The 18,736-nt window shown below is 39.4% G+C and overlaps 1 protein-coding gene across 1 annotated transcript in view; it reads right to left on the bottom strand.

Annotated features, from left to right (window-relative positions):
• LOC128701772 (ankyrin repeat and BTB/POZ domain-containing protein 2) overlaps positions 1 to 18,736 on the bottom strand; it is a 217,349-nt gene that overhangs the window by 48,211 nt on the left and 150,402 nt on the right. Inside the window, exons 8-11 of the mRNA XM_070105091.1 lie at positions 17,972 to 18,114; positions 13,023 to 13,210; positions 7,533 to 7,801; positions 1,379 to 1,501 (exon numbers count right to left, since the gene is read on the bottom strand). Of these exons, the coding sequence (XP_069961192.1) occupies positions 1,379 to 1,501; positions 7,533 to 7,801; positions 13,023 to 13,210; positions 17,972 to 18,114 (723 nt within the window). The remainder of the gene's footprint in view (positions 1 to 1,378; positions 1,502 to 7,532; positions 7,802 to 13,022; positions 13,211 to 17,971; positions 18,115 to 18,736) is intronic.

The following is an 18,736-nucleotide window of genomic DNA, read 5'->3' as shown; positions in this document are numbered from 1 at the left end:
ATAATAAAAAAAATAATAATAATTGTCCAAAATGTACAGGATGTTAGTGGCTTTGTTGTGTGTCTAACATTGTTAGTGGCTTTGTTGTGTGTCTAACAATGTTTTATTACATACAAACTGTTTTCTCTATACTGCAGAAAAGAAATAAAGATTTGATTATAAACTGTATACTAGTACCATTATGAAGTGTATACTAGTACCATTATGAAGTGTATACTAGTACCATTATGAACATAAGAACATAAGAATGGAGGAACACTGCAGAAGGCCTACTGGCCCATGCGAGGCAGGTCCTTATCAAAACGACTACTACCTAAAGCTTCCCTGGAAATAACTCCCATACCCAATGACACCAATCAAACCCAGCCCTTCCCACTCATATATTTGTCCAGTCTCTTCTTAAAGCTACCCAAGGTCCTAGCCTCTATCACCCCACTGGGAAGACTGTTCCACGCATCTACAACTCTGTTAGAAAACCAGTACTTACCTATGTCCTTTCTAAATCTAAATTTATCCAACTTAAATCCATTATTCCTGGTTCTTACCTGGTTCGACACCCTCAGTACTTTATTAATGTCTCCCTTGTTTATGCCCGTCATCCACTTATACACTTCAATGATATCTCCCCTCATTCTACGCCTCTCCAGAGAGTGGAGATTTAAGGCTTTAAGTCTGTCTTCATACGGGAGGTTCCTTACACAGTAAATCATTTTAGTCATTTTTTTCTTTATGTTCTCTAATGAGTCTATATCCATCCTGTAGTAAGGGGACCAAAACTGAGCAGCATAATCCAAATGAGGCCTCACTAGTGATGTATAGAGCTGTAAAATAACTTTTGGACTTCTGTTACTTATACTTCTTGAGATAAATCCAAGTAATCTGTTGGCCTTGTTGCGCACACTAAGGCACTGCTGTCTTGGCTTTAGATTTCTGCTTACCATGACTCCCAAGTCTTTTTCACATTCTGTATGATCAAGCTCTACTTCACCTATACTAGTACCATTATGAAGTGTATACTAGTGCCATTTTGTTGACAGTCTGATAGTACCTGATATAGTCTTTTATCTGTACCATAATGCTTTGAAATCTCCATATTCTCAGTGGATTATGTAGAACAGATCATCGCTTTGCAATGCCTTTGACCGCGATCCATCTCAAATTTCAGTAATCGACTGCAATATTGGTTTTGCAAAAATTATGCTTATTTAGACACGGATACACATAAGTACAACCATCATACATAGTGTAAATTACCCACCAGAAAACCCCAAAAAGTTTTAAGTGATTTTATTTTAACTGGTCAAATGAGGCCTGGTCATCGACTAAGCGGCAGGGGCATTGACCCGCGGGACACCCTCCTCCTCAAGCCAGCACTGACCTGAGCCCGTGTTGGCGAGTTGCTGTTGGCAGCGCGGTGATGGTGCGGTGCCACGCGGCTCAGTAGTTCGCTCAGCTCGGCCAGGGATCCCACGCATGTTGTCAGCAGTGACTGCTCCAGTGTCTGGCGAATAACGTAAGAAATTTTTAAATCATCCAATTACTTGAAATGCACTGCATGTTAATGGTAAGTAAGTTTATTCAGGTATACATAAATACAGTTATATACATTACACTATGTAAGAAAATTTCACTTTTGTCGTGTTCCTGGGAAATAAGCAACATTTCCCAATTCCTTATAACTAAACAAAATTTAAAAAAGCTATTTTGATCCCAAAACTTTACTCTTGTGGTCAGGACACTTCTGGAACACTTTCAAGAAAGAATGATGTAAAACTATTATATTCTAGGGTTTTCCTTGGCAAATATAAAAACAGGAGCTCACAAACCAGCATTCAGTTCAGCTCTGGCTGCCTGAGAAGACACATCAGAAAAAAAGAAATGGCATCAAGAGGCTGCAATCATTCTCCAGATGCATTCTGCTACATATGTGGTCAATTCATTAAAAACAAAGAAATTCTCTGTAACACCATCTACAAAAAATGTGTGGAGCTTATAAAGCATATTTTGTTATGTCAGTTGTGGACCAAGACAAGACCTGGGCGCCTCATGTTGCTTGTAAACATTGTAAGAAAACATTGGAAGGTAAGAAAGTCATTAGTTGTATGAAGGGTAAAATCTTGAATAGGAAAATTTTTAAATGATATGTATGTAACAGAAACAAATTCTTTTAATCTTTTACAGAATGGTATAGAGGAGAAAAAAGAGCCGTGATGTTTGGTGTTCCTGGAATATGACGTGAACCCGCTGATCACTCAACCAACTGCTGCTTCTGTCTGGTGGATCCTTCCAAACACCGAACTGGGGAAAATGCACCTGCTATTTCTTATCCTGAATAGAATACCATTCAAGATTGATGGACTGACCACATCGACTCAAGGCTGAGGGACTGATTACCTCATTCTCCTCCTGTTCTTCAAGCTTCTCCTTTATAAGGACTGATGAAGCCACTGTGTGGCGAAATGTTTCCTCAATAAAGATACCCAAGAGTTGTACATGTGTCTAATTCAACAACATGTCGGTTCTCTGAACCATTCATCTACAAAGTCAAATGTTGAGCTTTTGATTCCAAGACTCAAGGAGTGAGACTTGGTGGATGAAAGTGTGCAGATGACAAGCCAAAGAAAACATCACCAACATTTCTTAAGCTTCTTCAGTAATGAAGACAGGTTGTGCTACTGGAATGATGTATCAGGCCTGTTTGATGCAATTGTAATTACATGCAATCCTGATGAGTGGAGACTCTTCACTGACAGCTCCTCCAGAAGCCTAAAAGCTGTACTTCTACACAATGGGAACAAGTATCCATCTCTTCCCTTGACTCATTTAATGCATCTTAAGGAGGACTACAACAGTGTCAAACTTCTATTGGAAGCTTTGAACTATGATAAATATGGCTGGGAGTATACTGGAGACTTCAAAATGGTGGTATTTTTGATGGGACTCCAAGGAGGTTTTACAAAGTTTCCCTGTTATCTCTGTCACTGGGATAGTAGAGACAGAGCAGCACATTACCAGAGGAAGCACTGGCCTCGAAGAACTGAGTTCTCAGTAGGAAGACGTAATATCAAGCATAAACCATTGGTGGATCCTCAAAAGGTTCTGTTCCCTCCACACATCAAACTAGGGGTAATGAAACAGTTTGTTACAGCTCTTGACAAAGAGTCTGCAGCCTTCAAGTGTCTTCAAGACTTCTTTCCCAAGCTATCAGAGGCAAAGGTTAAAGCTGGCATCTTCACTCGACTGAAAGTCAGGAAAATCATGGTGTGCTCAGAATTTCCAAAGAAGTTCACAGAGAAGGACAAGGAAGCCTGTGAGAGTTTTGTTGGTGTAGCACAGAGCTTTCTGGGCAACAACAAGGCTGACAATTATGTGGAACTTGTTGAGACCTTGGTAAAAAGCTATGGTCAGATGGGCTGTAGGATGTCCCTTAAGGTCCATATCCTTGATGCTCATCTTGACAATTTCAAGGAGAATATTTGAGTATACTCAGAGGAGCAAGGGGAGCTCTTCCACCAAGATATAATGAACTTTGAACACAGATATCAGGGCTCTTATAATAAAAACATTATGGGAGACAACATTTGGAGGCTTAAACGGGAAAGCAATTTGTTACATGTTCGGAAATCTAGAAAAACTGCTCATTTTTAACTTTGTAAATATGTTTCAGAAAGTTTAAAATAAAATTTGTGTAAATTGTATTTTATGTAAATTTTAATTATTTTATTATATGTTTTTGTTTTACATCCAAAAATATAAAAAAAATATTGAAATTTAGCCATTTTTTGTCAAAAATTCATCCTGTTAGCTACAAAGGCAAAGTTTAAAAGGAATAATGTGTATTTTCTATCGCTTTGCAATAAAAGGAGTTGGAAAATAACACTTACTCACCAGGAAAAAAATTGCATTATACAGTGTTATCATACATAGCAGCAAATGCATAGAGAACCTACGATTACCCAAAAAAGTCAGACCAAGTGACTTATTTCCATTGGGATCCTTTTAATACCTTATTATTATACAAGGTAGGGCATAATATCTTATTATTATACTATAAAGGATATATACTAGGAATAAGGTAAAAAGAGTTATTTACATTTACATGTGTGTTACCTAAAAAAATAAAAAATCATTCTCCTCGCACTCTTCTTGAACTGGTTCATGCTATGACTGGCTTTGACATGTGCGGGCAGTCTGTTCTATTCCTTTATTGCTGTACAATAAAAGGTGTTTGAAGCCTGGCCACTGACTGTGGCTACTACAAAGTTGTGCTCTCTCCCCCTAGTACTATGATTGCTTTGGTTCACAACCTTGACAAAATTTGCAGCAAGATATTCTGGACACTGTTTGTGAGCAATTTTATAAACTTGATTTAACTTCATCATATCCAATTGTTGTAATTCATCCTGGCTTACATGTCCTCTTGGACCCAGGTCCAGGATGAATCTTACCATTTTCTTCTGGGCGATTTGCAGTTTATCTTTCAGTTTATTTTGTCAAGGCAGAGTACCATGAAGAGCAAGTGTAGCCCATATGACATTGTATAAGGGCTAGACATAGGGGCCTGTGATCCTCAGTAGGTAGACACTGTGCTTGTCTGTAGAGGAACTTCAGTCTGGCATTCGCTTTCTTTACTACACTGTTCCCTATCAATTCTCCTGACATGTATGGTTTATCTGGAGAGTCAAAGGAGATTCCCAGATATCTTACTGAGGAAACTGAAGTGATATGTTCCCCATTACACCGGACATTAAAATTATTTACCCTTCTCAGTTTATGTTTCATGCCAAAGAGTACAGCTTCTGTTTCCCCGAGGTGTAACGACAGTTTGTTGTCTACTAACCATTTGCTGCAGGACTCCAGTTCTAGTGTTATTACATTAGCTATATCTTGTGGGTCTTTACCTGACACTAACAGAGCACTGTCATTCACACACATTAGGAATTTGCACTTGACACTGATGGGCATATCATTTACATAACACAAAAATAATAAGGGACCCAGAATACTACCTTGGGGAACTCCACATGTTATTGGCAGGGGTTCTGATTCTGCTTTGCTGATTTTGACAATTTGTTTCCTAATGCTAAGACAGGACTTAAACCAGTCTACAGAACCTATACCGATAGCATGAAATTTCTTGCATAATGTATTGTGGTTGACAGTATCGAAGGCCTTTTACAAGTTTAAGGTTACCATTCCTGTGTGGTTCCCTATTGACATTTCAGTTCTCATGTAATCCATCAGATTAATTAGTGAGGTGTCGGTTGAGTAAGAGCTCCTAAAGCCTGATTGGTAACTATGAAGAATGTTGTCATCATTAAGATACTTAACTACTTTTAAAAATAATAATAATAATATTTTTATTTACTACAAGTACATGTACAAGGTATACAGATCATAGCTGACATCAATGACATACTACTATATAGAAAGCCGCTTGTTATGCTGAGCATTTTGGGCAAATTAGGTCGGTTTTGTCCCAGGATGCAACCCATACCAGTTGACTAACACCCAGGTACCCATTTTAAACTGATGGGTGAACAGGGACAGGGACAGCAGGTGTCTTATGGAAACACGTCCCTAATATTTCTAGCCGCACCGGAGGAGATTTGAACTCCGGACCTCAGTGTGTGAGCTGAGTGCGCTAGCGATCAAGCTACTTGATAGTACACCGCCCTCTCTAGAATTCTGGATATTACACTGAGTATATTAACAGACCTATAGTTGCCGACATCAGATCTACTATTTTTGCCCCGGTGGCCTGGTGGCTAAAGCTCCCGCTTCACACATGGACAGCCCGGGTTCGATTCCCGGCGGGTGGAAACATTCCGACATGTTTCCTTACACCTGTTGTCCTGTTCACCTAGCAGCAAATAGGTACCTGAGTGTTAGTCGACTGGTGTGGGTCGCATCCTGGGGGACAAGATTAAGGACCCCAATGGAAATAAGTTAGACAGTCCTCGATGACGCACTGACTTTCTTGGGTTATCCTGGGTGGCTAACCCCCCGGGGTTAAAAATCCGAACGAAATCTTATCTTATCTTATCTTGAAGATAGCAGTAACTCTGGCCTTCCTTTGTGCCTAATAATATTTTATGCATGTTAAGTACATTATCTTTATAATGCAGAAAATTAACAAAAAATTCAATTTGAAAATGGAAATGCTCTTTTCCTTGCAAAGCGTACAATGTGTTTTTTACATATAAAATATTAATTATAAAGAAAGCCACTAGTATGCCTAGCTGCTATAACAATGTTGAGGTACAGTCCCTGGACCTATTATGTATCTCTGTAATGTTGAGGTACAGTCCCTGGACCTATTATGTATCTCTGTAATGTTGAGGTACAGTCCCTGGACCCATTATGTATCTCTGTAATGTTGAGGTACAGTCCCTGGACCTATTATGTATCTCTGTAATGTTGAGGTACAGTCCCTGGACCCATTATGTATCTCTGTAATGTTGAGGTACAGTCCCTGGACCCATTATGTATCTCTGTAATGTTGAGGTACAGTCCCTGGACCTATTATGTATCTCTGTAATGTTGAGGTACAGTCCCTGGACCTATTATGTATCTCTGTAATGTTGAGGTACAGTCCCTGGACCTATTATGTATCTCTGTAATGTTGAGGTACAGTCCCTGGACCCATTATGTATCTCTGTAATGTTGAGGTACAGTCCCTGGACCTATTATGTATCTCTGTAATGTTGAGGTACAGTCCCTGGACCTATTATGTATCTCTGTAATGTTGAGGTACAGTCCCTGGACCCATTATGTATCTCTGTAATGTTGAGGTACAGTCCCTGGACCTATTATGTATCTCTGTAATGTTGAGGTACAGTCCCTGGACCTATTATGTATCTCTGTAATGTTGAGGTACAGTCCCTGGACCTATTATGTATCTCTGTAATGTTGGGGTACAGTCCCTGGACCTATTATGTATCTCTGTAATGTTGAGGTACAGTCCCTGGACCCATTATGTATCTCTGTAATGTTGGGGTACAGTCCCTGGACCCATTATGTATCTCTGTAATGTTGAGGTACAGTCCCTGGACCCATTATGTATCTCTGTAATGTTGATGTACAGTCCCTGGACCCATTATGTATCTCTGTAATGTTGAGGTACAGTCCCTGGACCCATTATGTATCTCTGTAATGTTGGGGTACAGTCCCTGGACCCATTATGTATCTCTGTAATGTTGAGGTACAGTCCCTGGACCCATTATGTATCTCTGTAATGTTGGGGTACAGTCCCTGGACCCATTATGTATCTCTGTAATGTTGAGGTAAATTCCCCTGGACCTATTATGTATCTCTGTAATGTTGAGGTACAGTCCCTGGACCCATTATGTACCTTTGTAATGTTGCAGTACAGTCCCTGGACCTATTATGTACCTCTGTAATGTTGAGGTACAGTCCCTGGACCCATTATGAACCTCTGTAATATTGAGGTACTGTCCCTGGACCCATTATGTACCCCTGTAATATTGAGGTACAGTTCCTGGACCCAATATTCGTAGTATATTCCATACCTTGCTGCTCCTGGAGTGTTCCTCTGGAGTGAGTGTCATGCTGGAGGAACACCTCGACGGCTGAGGTCCGCCATTACCGCTGCCGGAGCCTCCACTGCCGCTGCCCTCACTGGCTCCCGACGTAGTGGTCGAAGCTCCACCACTTCCAGTTGCGCCTCCTGAGCTGGCACCACTGCCTCCGCTTCCTCTGCTGGCACCAGTGGAGGATCCACTGACAGAGGCTGCCTCGATGCTGCACGTACTTGCCCATCGTGGCAAACACAGAGCACCTAAACAAAGTTTACAATGAGACACAAACTAAGTTTACAGTGGGACACAGTTTAACCCTTAAACTGTCCACACGTAGATATACGTTGATGTGTGGCAAGCTCCGAATGTAGATCTATGTTTTTTTTACATGCTTTCAAATGGGGAAAATCAAGGTCGGAGCGCTATGCACGTGAACGTAGATCTATGTTTGGACAGTTTAAGGGTTAAAGTGAGACACAGTCAAACAAAGTTTACAATGAGACACAGTCAAACAAAGTTTACAATGAGACACAGTCAAACAAAGTTTACAATGAGACACAGTCAAACAAAGTTTACAATGAGACACAGTCAAACAAAGTTTACAATGAGACACAGTCAAAGTGTACAATGAGACACAGTGTAACACTTGTATATAAGACACAGTATAAAACTTGTATATATGACACAGTGTAACACTTGTATATCTTAACTGTGGGGATGTCTGACCGACTGAGGAAGACGTTAAGTAGTTCAAAGTGATCAGTCCCTCAACCCTGTAAAGTGTTCACCACACAAACCATAGCTGACATCAATGACATACTATACAGAAAGTTCCTGGTTATGTAGAACATTTCCAGCAACTTAGGTTAATTTTGTCCCCAGGATGCCACCCACAACAGTCCACAAACACCCACATACCTACTTACTGCTAGGTGAACAGTGACAGCAGGTGTCTTAAGGAAGTACATCCTAATATTTCCACCAGAACCAGGGATCAAACCACGGACCTCAGTGTGTGAGGCAAGTGCGCTACCAACACAGCCACGGGACACCCTGATAAGGACGCATTAACACATAATGACACTTCGACCACCAGTTCAAATAAGCAACGCTTACGACAATTAACCTCACATTGAAACATGCATATAAATTCTTGGTGCAGTTCTGGGGGTCATTTAAACTGCAACATCAGCACACTTCCAGCAAGGCAGCCACTAAAGGAATGATGGTGAAGGTGTTTCCTTTTCCGAATCACCCGATTTCAGGGGCCAGAACCAATTAATAACACTATCAATTAAAACAAAGTTCTATTTAAGTAATGTAACCTATTTACATGCGGAAAAAATCCTATAGACTTAACCTGACCCCTGAAGGAGGGAAGGGGAGGTTTTTTAAGTTTTTTTGATCCAAGGAATTGGATCAAACCCTTTCTGCCTCCTATTCCTCAGTTGCTGCTGCATGGCCCAATGAAAATTATGATAGTAACTTACTGTAACTTGTACCATTATACTTCTATTATGACTTGTACCATTATACAGTGGAACCTCTACTTGTGAGCGTGTCCACGTGTGAGTTTTTCCAAATACGAGCAGTCGATGGGTTGATTTTTTGCTTCCATAGGCGAGCAAAATTTCCACAAGCGAGCAGACCTCAAGGCAGGTTCCTTGACGCTGGTGAGGAGCTCTTGCTCTTGATCTCGGGAATTGCATCTCATTTGTTTGTTGGACTATCTTATTGAAACTTGGGCAATGTATGATGGAAAGATGCTTCTTAACGTACACCAAAAATGAAAGAAATCTAAGCACAAATAATTGAGTTCACTTCTCAGCAATTAGCCGCCCCTTAGCGATATTTTCATATGTTTTTATGGTTGTAATCTCATTTTTTTTGGTCTCATTTGATAGAATGGAGATATATTACAGAAATAAATATGATTCTTAATTGCTTTCATGATGAAAAGTACATTGAAATAGAGCTCAACTTAGGAGAATTGGTCCATATGCAGTCGTGAATGGGTTAAGATAAGATAAGATTTCGTTCGGATTTTTAACCCCGGAGTGTTAGCCACCCAGGATAACCCAAGAAAGTCAGTGCGTCATTGAGGACTGTCTAACTTATTTCCATTAGGGTTCTTAATCTTGTCCCCCAGGATGCCACCCACACCAGTCGACTAACACCCAGGTACCTATTTGCTGCTAGGTGAACAGGACAACAGGTGTAAGGAAACGTGTCGAAATGTTTCCACCCGCCGGGAATCGAACCCGGGCCCTCCGTGTGTGAAGCGGGAGCTTTAGCCACCAGGCCACCGGGCCACCGGGCCACCAGGCCACTGGGCCACCAGGCCACTGGGCCACCAGGCCACCGGGCCACCAGGCCACCGGGCCACCAGGCCACCAGGCCACCGGGCCACATATTTATACAATTATTGCAATAGGGAATAACAGTAAATCTTATATTTTTTGTGCGAATAAAAATTACAAATTATTTATATTATAATAATAATAATAATAATAATAATAATAATAATAATAATAATAATAATGTATAATAATATGTATAATAATAATACATATAATAATAATAGTATAATAATATAATACAATAATAATCATAATAAGAAAATAATATGTATAATAATAATACATATATAAAAATAATAAGGAGGGGTGTTAATGTTGCAGTTTAAAAACTGTAGTGTAAAGCACCCTTCTGGCAAGACAGTGATGGAGTGAATGATGGTGAAAGTTTTTCTTTTTCGGGCCACCCTGCCTTGGTGGGAATCGGCCAGTGTGATAATAAAAAATAATAAAATAAATAATAGATGGCTTCAAAAGGCCATCACTAGATGGCAGTGTTTACCACAACAAAGAGGGAGCGGTTGTGGCCGCCTCCATCTGTTACATAATGACATATTTTATTCATTCTAGGATATATATCATATTTCTATGTTATTTATATTGTCTGTTAAGTCATATTAGATGAACTGTGATATATAAATAAGCCGTATAGATGATATTAGCGAAATTATTCATGAAGTATTTTCATTGGTCTCCAGACAAACTCTCGTCCACCGCCGACACCGCCGAAAGAGCCGACACCGCCGACACAGCTGACACCGCCCATACCACTACATGAATGACATATTTTATTCATTCTAGGATATATATCATATTTCTATGTTATTTATATTGTTTGTTATGTCATATTAGATGAACTTTGATAGATAAATAAGCCGTATAGATGATATTAACGAAATTATTGAAGTACAGAATTCCACAGGAACGGATTAATTGCATTTCAGTTAATTTAAATGAGGAAAATTGACTCTGCAAACAAGCAAATCCAGTTGCAAGCAAAGTCATGGAACAGATTAAACTCACAAGTACAGGTTCCACTGTACTTCTACTGTAACTTGTACCATTACTGGCTGAGGGACTGATACCCTCCAACTCCTCATCTTCCACTGTTATTCCTTGTATTGGACTGAAGAAGCCACTGGCTGGCAAAATGTTTCCTCAATAAAGATTCCAAAATATTGCACAAGTGTCTCGTTCTTATATTATTTTGAATCATATCAAGATATAAAACAAATATTTGTATTTGTAACAGAATAATAATAATAATAATAATAATAATAATAATAATAATAATAATAATAATAATAATAATAATAATAATAATAATAATAATAATAATAATAATAATAATAATAATAATAATAATAATAATAAAGACAGCAATTTGCAAAATGAGATGGAGGATAAACAAGAGACTAAATGAGATGGAGGATAAACAAGAGACTAAATGAGATGGAGGATAAACAAGAGACTAAATGAGATGGAGGATAAACAAGACAAAATGAGATGGAGAATAAACAAGAGACTAAATGAGATGGAGGATAAACAAGAGACAAAATGAGATGGAGGATAAACAAGAGTCTAAATGAGATGGAGGATAAACAAGAGACTAAATGAGATGTAGGATAAACAAGAGACAAAATGAGATGGAGGATAAACAAGAGACTAAATGAGATGGAGGATAAACAAGAGACTAAATGAGATGGAGGATAAACAAGAGACAAAATGAGATGGAGGATAAACAAGACAAAATGAGATGGAGAATAAACAAGAGACTAAATGAGATGGAAGATAAACAAGAGACTAAATGAGATGGAGGATAAACAAGAGACTAAATGAGATGGAGGATAAACAAGAGACAAAATGAGATGGAGGATAAACAAGAGACTAAATGAGATGGAGGATAAACAAGAGACTAAATGAGATGGAGGATAAACAAGAGACAAAATGAGATGGAGGATAAACAAGAGACTAAATGAGATGGAGGATAAACAAGAGACAAAATGAGATGGAGGATAAACAAGAGACTAAATGAGATGGAGGATAAACAAGAGACAAAATGAGATGGAGGATAAACAAGAGACTAAATGAGATGGAGGATAAACAAGAGACAAAATGAGATGGAGGATAAACAAGAGTCTAAATGAGATGGAGGATAAACAAGAGACTAAATGAGATGGAGAATAAACAAGAGACAAAATGAGATGGAGGACAAACAAGAGACAAAATGAGATGGAGGATAAACAAGAGACTAAATGAGATGGAGGATAAACAAGAGACTAAATGAGATGGAGGATAAACAAGAGACAAAATGAGATGGAGGATAAACAAGAGTCTAAATGAGATGGAGGATAAACAAGAGACTAAACGAGATGGAGGATAAACAAGAGACAAAATGAGTTGGAGGATAAACAAGAGACTAAACGAGATGGAGGATAAACAAGAGACTAAACGAGATGGAGGATAAACAAGAGACAAAATGAGATGGAGGGTAAACAAGAGACTAAATGAGATGGAGGATAAACAAGAGACTAAATGAGATGGAGGATAAACAAGAGACTAAATGAGATGGAGGATAAACAAGAGACTAAATGAGATGGAGGATAAACAAGAGACTAAATGAGATGGAGGATAAACAAGAGACTAAATGAGATGGAGGATAAACAAGAGACTAAATGAAATGGAGGATAAACAAGAGACAAAATGAGATGGAGGATAAAGAAGAGACTAAATGAGATGGAGGTAAACAAGAGACAAAATGAGATGGAGGATAAACAAGAGACTAAAGAACAAAAAGTCACAATACCGTGACTGGGATAATACACAAATAACCCGCACATAGGAGAGAGAAACCTACAACGACGTTTCGGTCCCACTTGGACCGATACATCGTCATGAGCTTTTTTTTGCCATGTCCCACAGAGGCAGGGTGACCTAAAATGAAAAATGGAAATTTCCCTTTTTAAATTTAGTAAAGTATACAGGAGAAGGTGTTACTAGCACCTTGCTCCTGGCATTTTAATCACCTCTTACAACACACATGACTTTGGAAGAATTCTCTTCCACTGCCCTATGAAGTTCTCTCTCTTGTGTGCAGGTTATCTGTGTAAACAAGAGACTGTACCAGTAGCCGTTCTGCCGGCGTTGAGGTGAGCATACGGTTGCAATAGACCCCAGAGGTCCCCATTGTTGGCAATAGCATGTTCGAGAACACTGGCTGTCAACATGTGGTCATCTTCCGCTGGCAGACACTGCAGTACCATTTCTTCCAATAAATTCTCCATACCAGCCGTCAGGTACACTGCAGCATACCTAGAAATTAATAAAAGTTGTTAGAAAGTAAACCAAAGTGTCAATGAATGACTCTATTAGTAACTGCATATATAAGCAATCAATAAATCATTGCCTAATTAAACTTAAGAGTAGAATTAGCTCAAACACATGAGAATTAATACATATCATGAGTGTATATTTACCAACTCAGAGGCATTTGAGTATTAAAAACTTAAGATAATCTTGAGTTTGTGGGAACTACTTTGCATATTAAGGGGCTTTCTGCATGCACACCTAAATGTCATTCACTTCTGTACAGTAAGATGCAACTAAAAATGTAGTAATATACATATTTTAACTAAAAATTGATGCTGAAAAATGTCTCCAACTCTGAAATATCAAAGTTGGTAGACAACAACCGCCCAGAGAGGCACTACCGTCCTGCCAAGCTAGTGTAAAATGGAAGCCTGTAATTGTTTTACATGATGGTAGGATTGCTGGTGTCCATTTGTCTGTCTCATAAACATGTAAGGCTTCAGGTACGTCTTGCTACTTCTACTTGCACTTAGGTCACACTACACATACATGTACAAGCATATATATACACAACCCTCTGGGTTTTCTTCTATTTTTCTCTTATCCTTGTTTATTTCTTATCTCCATGGGGAAGGGGAATAGAATTCTTCCTCTGTAAGTCATGTGTGTTGTAAGAGGCGACTAAAATGCCGGGAGCAAGGGGCTAGTAACCCCTTCTACTGTCTATATTACTAAATTTAAAAGGAGCAACTTTTGTTTTTCTTATTCTTTTTAGTAATCTTTACAGGAAAAGGGGTTACTAGCCCATTGTTCCCGGCATTTTAGTTAACTTTTACAACACGCATGGCTTACGGAGGAAAGATTCTTATTCCACTTCCCCATGGATATAAAAGGAAAAGTAATAAGACCAAGAACTATTAAGATAAAATCAAAGAAAACTCAGATGAGTGTGTATAAATAAACATGTACATGTATGTGTAGTGTGACCTAAGTGTAAGTAGAAGTAGCAAGACATACCTGTAATCTTGCATATTTATGAGACAGACAAAAGACACCAACAATCCTACCATCATGTAAAACGATTACAGGCTTTCGTTTTACACTCACTTGGCAGGACGGTAGTACCTCCCTGGGTGGTTGCTGTCTACCAACCTACTACCTATTTTGGGGAATCAAATTCAAAATGGGAATTGATGGTTACTTTTTGCTGATGATACTGTGCTTATGGGAGATTCTAAAGAGAAACTGCAAAGGTTATGGATGAGTTTGGGAATGTGTGTAAAGGTAGAAAGTTGAAAGTGAACATAGAAAAGAGTAAGGTGATGAGGGTATCAAATGATTTAGAAAAAGAAAAATTGGATATCAAATTAGGGAGGAGGAGTATGGAAGAAGTGAATGTTTTCAGATACTTGGGAGTTGACGCGTCGGCGGATGGATTTATGAAGGATGAGGTTAATCATAGAATTGATGAGGGAAAAAAGGTGAGTGGTGCATTGAGGTATATGTGGAGTAAAAAAACATTATCTATGGAGGCAAAGAAGGGAATGTATGAAAGTATAGTAGTACCAACAATCTTATATGGGTGTGAAGCTTGGGTGGTAAATGCAGCAGCGAGGAGACGGTTGGAGGCAGTGGAGATGTCCTGTTTAAGGGCAATGTGTGGTGTAAATATTATGCAGAAAATTCGGAGTGTGGAAATCAGGAAAAGGTGTGGAGTTAATAAAAGTATTAGTCAGAGGGCAGAAGAGGGGTTGTTGAGGTGGTTTGGTCATTTAGAGAGAATGGATCAAAGTAGAATGACATGGAAAGCATATAAATCTATAGGGGAAGGAAGGCGGGGTAGGGGTCGTCCTCGCAAGGGTTGGAGAGAGGGGGTAAAGGAGGTTTTGTGGGCGAGGGGCTTGGACTTCCAGCAAGCGTGCATGAGCATGTTAGATAGAAGTGAATGGAGATGAATGGTACTTGGGACCTGACGATCTGTTGGAGTGTGAGCAGGGTAATATTTAGTGAAGGGATTCAGGGAAACCGGTTATTTTCATATAGTCGGACTTGAGTCCTGGAAATGGGAAGTACAATGCCTGCACTTTAAAGGAGGGGTTTGGGATATTGGCAGTTTGGAGGGATTTATTGTGTATCTTTATACGTATATGCTTCTAAACTGTTGTGTTCTGAACACCTCTGCAAAAACAGTGATAATGTGTGAGTGTGGTGAAAGTGTTGAATGATGATGAAAGTATTTTCTTTTGGGGAATTTTCTTTCTTTTTTGGGTCACCCTGCCTCAGTGGGTCACCCTGCCTCGGTGGGTCACCCTGCCTCGGTGGGTCACCCTGCCTCGGTGGGTCACCCTGCCTCGGTGGGTCACCCTGCCTCGGTGGGTCACCCTGCCTCGGTGGGTCACCCTGCCTCGGTGGGAGACGGCCGACTTGTTGAAAAAAAAAAAAACTTTTGTTTTTCCTTTAGGACCACCCCGCCTTGGTGGGATATGGCCGGTGTGTTGAAAGAAGAAAGAATATATTTTTAAGTACATTTCATATGATTTTTCCTGGACTGTGGATGAGACATGAGTCACAGTTGGTGTCACTGGTACAACCATGTCATAGAAGTGCTGCTTGTAAAGGCATTCTATTGTAAGCTGTGAGGCTGAGTGGTAGCAGTGCTGGGCCTGCTAACTTCATGAACCATTGTTTGCATCACCAACCATCCTTAGTAACCAGAACAGCCTTCGAACTGTTTCGGTGAATAACAAAAAAATGTTGCAAAAATTGTATATATGTAATGGAGATATGTAGACAGATGCTGCTTGTATGGGATGATTAAATATGTGACTTTCATCTTACTTTCTTCCTCCTCCTCTCTCTCTCTGTCTTAGCATAACGCAACAGCTGAGAACACTGTTATCATTGAATATGTCACAACAGACTGTAATCATTAGTATTAGTCTGGCCAAAATGCACTGCATATTAGTGGCTTTCGTGCTTAACAATATTTAATTTCATGTAAACTACATTATCTGTGTACCACACAAACTACATTATCTGTGTACCACACAAACTACATTATCTGTGTACCACACAAACTACATTATCTGTGTACCACACAAACTACATTATCTGTGTACCACACAAACTACATTATCTGTGTACCACACAAACTACATTATCTGTGTACCACACAAACTACATTATCTGTGTACCACACAAACTACATTATCTGTGTACCACACAAACTACATTATCTGTGTACCACACAAACTACATTATCTGTGTACCACACAAACTACATTATCTGTGTACCACACAAACGAAATAAATTTATTATTATTAGAAACAAAAATTACAATACCGTGACTGTAACAATTGGGGGCAAGGGGCTAGTAACCCCTTCTATTGTATAAATTACTAAATTTAAAAAGAGAAACTTTCGTTTTTCTTTTTGGGCCACCCTGCCTTGGTGGGATATGGCCAGTTTGTTGAAAGAAGAAGAAAGACTGGAACAATACATAAATAACCCGCACGTAGGAGAGAGAAGCTTATGACGATGTGTCAGTTCCACCTGGACCATTTTAAAAGTCATTTACAGAGTGACTTTGTAAATGGTCCAAGTTGGATGGAAACGTGCAGGTTATTTGTGTACTATTATTTTCAATAACATTGGTAAATCTTGCAAAATTTACCTATCTCATAAAAAACTTCATCGGGGGAGATGCCTCGTTACTACTGAATAGCTCTTCATCCAAGGAAGTGAAGCTCTTCTTCCCTTCCTTGCATCAAACTTGTAGACGTTTTGCCACTGGATGGCAAAACAACTACAAGTAAAGATACTCATATGTTGCATATATCTAATTCCTCATCAATACAAATAATAATTCATGAGATACTTAAACACCTTCTGTATAAATTACTAAATCTAAAAAGAAAACTATTCATTTATTCTTTTTCAGGTCACCCGGCCTCAGTGGGAGATGGCTTATTCTAGGTAACCTACACATATGCTGCTATGTATGATAATTTATGTAACTGTAATGTGTATAATACAGCCTCTCTTCACTTAGCAATATTTATTCTGTTTATTACAATACACAGTTGTGATGAATGGTTTGAAAAACCGACAAGTTGAAGATTGAGACAGTTATGCAGCATATGGGAATCTTTATTCAGGAAACGTTTCGCCACGCAGTGGCTTCATCAGTCACTGATGAAGCCACTGTGTGGCGAAACGTTTCCTGAATAAAGATTCCCATATGCTGCATAAGTGTCTCAATCTTCAACAATACACAGTATACTACTGTATAAACATTTAAAAATACAGTGGACCCCCGGTTTACGATATTATTTCATTCCAGAAGTATGTTCAGGTGCCAGTACTGACCGAATTTGTTCCCATAAGGAATATTGTGAATTAGATTAGTCCATTTCAGACCCCCAAACATACACATACAAACGCACTTACATAAATACACTTACATAATTGGTCGCATTGGGAGCTGATCGTAAACCGGGGGTCCAGTGTATACCAGAAATGTTATAAATGGTACAAAAGTGACATTAAAACAATGTCAAAGATGGTTGACACAAACCCACTACCATTATAGTATGCTCCTTGCTTAGTGACGAATTCGTTTACCAATGTGGTCTTAGGCACAGAACTCCATCGTTCAGTCAGGAGAGGCTGTATTCGTAATACAAGGACTTACTGTATTTATGTGCACCCATACCTGAATAAAGTTACTGCTGGTGAGTTGGAAAAACAGATGCAATACTTACTCATGGATAAATTTTCCGATCCTGACATCGCACATCCACCTCATGAAGCGGCCCACTGAGAGGTTCAGACCAGCCCGAGCACTCTTCGATTGTCTCAACTGGTCTCCACACACTGTGTACATGGCAGCGGCTCGTAGACATGCCTGTGTGGTAAACATCATCTTACTATCATGTATTGGTGAATTTTACTCAGAAAGGTGTTCTTGTAGAACATGAAAAAAGTTCATACTGGTAATAAACTATATCAGCCTCCAGATTATGTAGCCCAGAACCAATCCTACTGTATAAGTGGGGCCCTACAGTAGCCTGGAACCTAACCTGCTGTATGAGAAGGGTCTGCCTGTATACAGTCTTGTAACACACACCAGAGTCTATAAGGAGATAAATCATAATAATACAGTGGGCCCTTGGTTCGCGATGCCATCACTATCCGATAAATCCAGTATGCAATGCATTACATGTATATCGCAAAAAATTTGCCTCGGTTCCCATTACAAAACCTGGTATATGCGATTCGTCCAAGACATGTCCACGTGTGGCCTGAACTGCCATGTGTGTGCCAGTGTTTACAAGCCAGCCAGTGTGCTCGCATCTAAGGATACATTCGGTACATTCCATATTATCACAGTGTTTTTGGTGCTTGTTTCTGCAAAATAAGTCACCATGGGCCCCAACAAAACTTCTAGTGCCAACCCTTCGAGACCAAGGGTGCTAATGACTATTGAAATGAAGAAACAGATAATTGCAAAGTACGAAAGTGGAGTG

Source organism: Cherax quadricarinatus, chromosome 96 (assembly GCF_038502225.1).
Source record: "Cherax quadricarinatus isolate ZL_2023a chromosome 96, ASM3850222v1, whole genome shotgun sequence".
Taxonomy (NCBI): Eukaryota; Metazoa; Arthropoda; class Malacostraca; order Decapoda; family Parastacidae; genus Cherax; species Cherax quadricarinatus.
Note: the sequence above shows the minus strand (reverse complement) of the source record. Positions and strands in the feature narration are given on the sequence as shown.